Below are 6370 nucleotides of genomic sequence, written 5' to 3'. Positions count from 1 at the left end.
AGGCAGCAGCCTACCCATCTCCGAAGCTGCCGTCACTATTCGGGGAGCAACTTGACGGAAGTGCTCCCCGAAATTCCATCTCGTGTCTAGTGTAAGGCCGAGGTATTTTATATGGGGCTTCACCTTAACCTCCTCGCCTGAAATTCTAAGGGAGGCACCCTCGGGCACCTTCCATCCTCTCTTCCCGAAAACTATCGCATCGGTCTTCGGGAGGGAGACCATTAGTCCTAAGAGGCGGATTCTAAGTATTATTAGGTCTGCCGCCACTTCCGCCCTCCGCAATGCCTCTCTCAGCTCCTTGCCCCGAATGGCCACCATTGTGTCATCAGCGTAACACATGAGGGCCATTCGGGGGAGTAGCTCTGCACGGATGGCCCAGTCAAAGCCAATGTTCCATAACAGGGGTCCAAGCACCGACCCCTGTGGAACACCGCAGGCCATCCGTCTCTCCAACCGTCCATTAGGAGTGTCGCAGACCACCACTCTATCTGACAGGTAGTGGTCAACGACCCGTCTCAAATATAAGGGCACCTCATGGTATTTAAGGGCCTCCCGAATCACCGAGTATGGGAGGGTACCAAATGCATTGGCGATGTCCAAGGACACCGCAATGGCTCCCTCCCCTCTCCTTTGGGCATCCTCGCAAAAGGCCCGAAGTGCCCCCAATGCGTCCATAGTGGACCTACCATAACGGAACCCATATTGGCGGTCCGAAAGATTTGGACCCGTCTGATGTAAGTGCTTATTGATCCGGGAAGCTACTATGCGTTCGAGCATCTTCCCGGTTTCATCTAGTAGCACTATGGGCCTCCATCCAGAAGGGGAATCCGCCGGCCTAGTCTCCTTCCGGAGGAGACACACTATTCCCTCCTTCCAGCATCTTGGAAATTGCCCATCTTTTAGGCATTGATCAAAAATGGACTTGAGGCAGTCTCCAAGGTACTCCATCACTATGGGAATAATTTTCCCATGAACCCCGTCTGGGCCAGGGGCTTTTTTGCAGGCCCTTATTCTATGGGCCACATAAGCCATTTCACCCTCCGTTACAAGGGGCACCTCCTCTGGATCAATCGGTTCCTCCTCTCTGGGGACCACCATTGCAGGTGGGTTGAATTGTGGAGCTGGAGGAAACAATCCCTCTATTACACTTTGTAGGGTCCCCATTTCCATTGCATCCATAGGAGCGGCCTGGCGAAGCTTTTTCCTCACAAGTTTATAGGGCCGCCCCCATGGGTTTTCATCTAGAGTGGCCAAAAAGGCCGTGTGCGCCGTGTCCTTTGCTTTGGCTATGGCAAGGTTTAAGGCTTTTTTGGCCTCACTTAGCGCCGCATAGTGTGCGTCCAGCTCTTCCTGCGTGTGCCGCCTTCTACGGCAGCGTGTGTATTGCCGTCGTGCCGCATTACTGGTAAGCCGAAGAGCGGCAACTTCCGGACACCACCAATAAGTGGCCTTTTTCTTAGAAGGTGCTCCCGCTCTTCTCATTGAGGCGTCGCAAGTCCTCGTGAGGGATGCCCTGAAGCCAAGGGCCATATTATTTACGTTTTCATCTTCGGGTAGTTGCCGCCCCCACCTCGACTCCACTAAAGCTGCCTCTCTGGCTGCTTCACGGTCCAGGGAGGCCAGGCTCCATCTCGGTAGTCTCCCCGCTCGCCTTGCCGGTCTAGGCTGTTGGTTTGGCCGGGCTCTGGAGACCCTCATTCTGATATACAAATGGTCAGAGAGGGTCTCTGTGTCCTCTAGGACTCGCCAGTCTGCTATTTGTGCTGCCACGACTGGGGAAGCCAGTGTGATATCGACAATTGATCCCCCCTGGGGACGTACACAAGTGTCGGTTGCGCCCCGGTTGACCACTTCAAGTCCAAGTCCAGCCAACCAGTCCAGGAGTACCGCTCCTCTAGGATCAGTCCTAGGGGAGCCCCAAGCAGCGCACTTGGCATTAAGGTCTCCCAGGACCATTATAGGGGAGGGAACTGCACCAGCTACCACCCGTCCGAGTCCCTCCAAGTAAGCCTCAAACTCCCGCAGTGGTTTGTTAGGGGAGAAGTAAACACCAACTAGTACAATGTCCCCCAGTTTGGCCAATACGTATCCAGAGCCACATGACACTCTGGAGAGGGGCAGACCACCCATAGCCGGTGCCACTATGGCTACATTTCCAACCCTATCGCCTACCCAGTTTGATTGCGCAGGGACATAGTACGGCTCTACTACAACAGTCGCAGCAACCTCCCACTCCGCCATGTGTTGGATCATAAGATCTTGTGCACGAGCGCAGTGGTTTACGTTGCATTGGAGTATTTCTAAATTTTGCATTTGTGACATTAAATATCCATAAGTTGTTGTTCCGTCCGATTATCAGGTACATTCGGGGAAGCGGCCGCGGCAGCAGCACCAGGGCCAGCAGTGCAGGCTTCCTTCCCTCTAACTGGTGGGGGGGTGCAAGCTTGCCCGCCCATCACATGCCCCGCCTTTAGTCCCGCGTGGTGGCATACAGCGCACCAGGGGGCCAACGCAGTGCAGTCCTTGCTCATGTGACCTGGTTTGCTGCACCTGTAGCACCAGTTGCCTCTATCCACCGGAGACGGGCACAGAGGCCTCGTATGTCCCGTCCCCATGCAGCGGTAACAGCGTAAAGGTAGCTGTTCCAGAGCCTCTACACGCGCCGCTGACCATCCGAGCACAATGCGTCCTGCTGTGACGACCACTTTAGCCGTTGTTAGTGGGCAGCGTATGATGACTGAGCCGGACCCATTTGCTGCCATTCTGATTGCGCCAACCATCACCTGCTCCTCTTTACAATTGCCTCTGGCGGCAACCTCCTTTTTTATGATCTCCGGAGTGACGGACTCGTTAAATCCGGAAATCTTAATTTCTGCTTTTTTAACTGGCCGGTATACATCTGCCACATCGCCTATTAGATCACGGAGTCGGTCTGCCAGGTTGTCAGCCGCTTGGCTGCTCTGCGCTCCGGGGACCTCAATGATTCGCGCCCCTGTGGCCGACTTGCGCACTTTGAGGTGATTAACTCCAAGTTCCGCCAGTTTTAGCGTGGTGGCCTTTTCCATGACCGTCCTGTAGTCAGTTTGAGCCTCAGGCTTAAGAGCCACCACGACCGCCGCCATATTTGGGGCCACTAGTTTCGGGGCCGTCGTCTTTTTCGGGGCTGTGCCCCTGGTCGGAGTCTGCTGCTGTTGGGACTGGGGCGGGGCAGAACCCTTGCCCTTGCCCTTGTTCTTCTTGACCACCGTAGTCCAACTATCCTGTGGGGGTGCAGGCGGTGGCACACTCGGCCGAGCCACTCCCCTTGGCGCCCTGGCAGCAGGGACCGCCTCCTGGGATTTTTTGGCCCTTGGTGCAGGTACAGGCCTGGTTTTGACCTGCCCAACTGGAGACGGCAGCAGCTGGGTCAATTCAGCCACTCTGGACGCCCCCCCTGATGTTTGACTAGACGCCATTTGGGAGACCGACTGAGATGCCCCCTTATTTCTCTTTTTCGGCCTTGGGGCGCTAGGCTCAAAATCTTGGTGTCCCGTCACTTCCAGGTCTAGGAGCACCCTCCTGTCGGAAGCCAGCGGCGGCCGGAGGATGGGCTCTGGTGGTAGGCGTCCCTCCACCCTCTCGAGGCGGGCATTGACCATCTCTCCCAAAGACACGAAGATTTCGCGCTTGAATTCCCCTAGACGAGTGTCCATGAGAGTGCCCATATCTTGAAGGAGGGCGGACATATCGTCATTCCTCCCCACCGTTGGTTCCTTCGTCAGATTGCGCTCCGAAAAAGCCGTGCGCAGTGCCTTCGTTTCGAGTCGGAGATGTTCCAACTCCTTCCGCATCCTTTGGTTGTCCGCTTTAAGGGAGCGGACAACATCTGACTCTCCGAGTGCGTCTGCAATATCCATTAACTCTTTGCACGCAGAGTTAATACTGCCCCATATCGCACCCTTGAGATTCTTGCTCTTACCGGCATCCTTCATAATATCCTGGGCATAGGCCTTGATGCGATCACCAGGAGTATCGAACACATCTCGTGTTAAATTCATGCATACTGGGCTACGCGACCGCCTGCCCGTGTTCCGTCTTGGTTTGGGACTATGGTTGGTATCCATATCAGCATCTGTCTCATATTCTTCCTGTTGCGCCTGCTGCAGTTTGGCTCTAGCGGCGCCAAGCCCAGTATAATGACCTTTGCCACGGCCACGGTGGGAAGTGCCCAGTTTGCGTTCCGGGGCCTCTTCCTCGCTGTCTGAGCGGGCTCTTACCCTTTTTTCCCCTTTTCCTTTCCGGTTCAAGGTCTTCGCACCACTTCCTGAACCCTCCCTATCAGCCTCCTTGAGATTGTCTCCATCGTCAGGAGACATCTCCGAGAGGTTTACTTCCTCATCGACATCCGCCCACAATCTCCCCAAAGTAGGGGTTGGGGAGACATCCCCCCCGCCAATGTACCCCCTCCCAGAATCGTCCAAATCATTGCTCATTTCTGGCATCACGTCCCTTTGGGACACCATATTGGTCCCCATTTCCCCAGAACTCCCTTTATTCCCCCTGTTTCTCAGCTCCCTACGTTCCCCTCCTTTATTCCCACCCGGATCCGGATTTACCCCCTCCATATCTATGGAGGAGGCGGCCACAGATTTTTTTTTCGAAAAAACGGTCAAGTGTGATCCGTATCACACTTGACAAAGTTACGAAAATTGGGTTTGAAGATTTTTTTCACCCCCTTCTAGTTGTCCAAAAATTTCCAAACAAGAATAGGAATATGGAGTTTAACCTCCCCTATCCAAATCTAGAAACGCTTGAACTCTAGCTTCCTGCGTTCAGACGCTATCGTTTTTCAAAAATTTACAAACTTAAGTCGTGTAGTTGAAAGCGCCTGAAAAAAGGAAATAGCACTCAGTTATTCCTTAATAACTTCTGATCCTGAAGTCAGAAAATTATGTTTGAACCGGCAACAGATAGCCCTTATCTTTCTCCTAATAACCTAATCACTAAAAAAGAAGAACAAAGAAGATAACAGAAGATAAGAATTTTTTCCGAAAATTAAGACAAGTTTCCAAACTTCAAAACAAAGAATTGTTTTCCCTATAACTCTGGAACCAAAAGGCCCAGCGCTGCAGAGAAAACGGAAAAAGAAAGAGAAATAGAAACTAGATTTTTAAAGACTAAAACAGAGAACACAAAAAATAAGAGAAAAAAGATAGAAATTTTTTAGTGAAAAATCAAAACCGCACAAAAACCGTACCTACTCAAAAAGCACAAGAAATCCAATAAATCGCCAAGTCGTCAAGTAAGAGCTGTTTCGATAACCGGAATGGATAGCCAAAAATTGTCTTTATTTCTATACCAAAAATCGCCGAAATCGCTCTATAAACGCCTCACTGAAAAACATCTAACCTAACCTAACCTAACCTAACCTAACCTAACCTAACCTAACCTAACCTAACCTAACCTAACCTAACCTAACCTAACCTAACCTAACCTAACCTAACCTAACCTAACCTAACCTAACCTAACCTAACCTAACCTAACCTAACCTAACCTAACCTAACCTAACCTAACCTAACCTAACCTAACCTAACCTAACCTAACCTAACCTAACCTAACCTAACCTAACCTAACCTAACCTAACCTAACCTAACCTAACCTAACCTAACCTAACCTAACCTAACCTAACCTAACCTAACCTAACCTCACCTAACCTAACCTAACCTAACCTAACCTAACCTAACCTAACCTAACCTAACCTAATCTAACCTAACCTAACCTAACCTAACCTAACCTAACCTAACCTAACCTAACCTAACCTAACCTAACCTAACCTAACCTAACCTAACCTAACCTAACCTAACCTAACCTAACCTAACCTAACCTAACCTAACCTAACCTAACCTAACCTAACCTAACCTAACCTAACCTAACCTAACCTAACCTAACCTAACCTAACCTAACCTAACCTAACCTAACCTAACCTAACCTAACCTAACCTAACCTAACCTAACCTAACCTAACCTAACCTAACCTAACCTAACCTAACCTAACCTAACCTAACCTAACCTAACCTAACCTAACCTAACCTAACCTAACCTAACCTAACCTAACCTAACCTAACCTAACCTAACCTAACCTAACCTAACCTAACCTAACCTAACCTAACCTAACCTAACCTAACCTAACCTAACCTAACCTAACCTAACCTAACCTAACCTAACCTAACCTAACCTCACCTAACCTAACCTAACCTAACCTAACCTAACCTAACCTAACCTAACCTAACCTAACCTAACCTAACCTAACCTAACCTAACCTAACCTAACCTAACCTAACCTAACCTAACCTAACCTAACCTAACCTAACCTAACCTAACCTAACCTAACCT

The 6370-nt window shown here is 50.5% G+C and overlaps 1 protein-coding gene across 1 annotated transcript; it reads right to left on the bottom strand.

Annotated features, from left to right (window-relative positions):
• Nucleotides 1-2321: 2321 nt before the first annotated feature.
• Nucleotides 2322-4514, bottom strand: LOC134793107 (uncharacterized). The gene has a single exon (XM_063764631.1). It carries the CDS (start codon nt 4512-4514, stop codon nt 2322-2324), a length of 2193 nt encoding a protein of 730 aa, XP_063620701.1.
• Between the last annotated feature and the right edge of the window lie 1856 nt (nt 4515-6370).

Source organism: Cydia splendana, chromosome 8 (assembly GCF_910591565.1).
Source record: "Cydia splendana chromosome 8, ilCydSple1.2, whole genome shotgun sequence".
In the NCBI taxonomy this organism is placed as follows: domain Eukaryota; kingdom Metazoa; phylum Arthropoda; class Insecta; order Lepidoptera; family Tortricidae; genus Cydia; species Cydia splendana.
The sequence above is the reverse complement of the archived record's forward strand: the minus strand, read 5'-3'. Positions and strand labels throughout refer to the sequence as shown.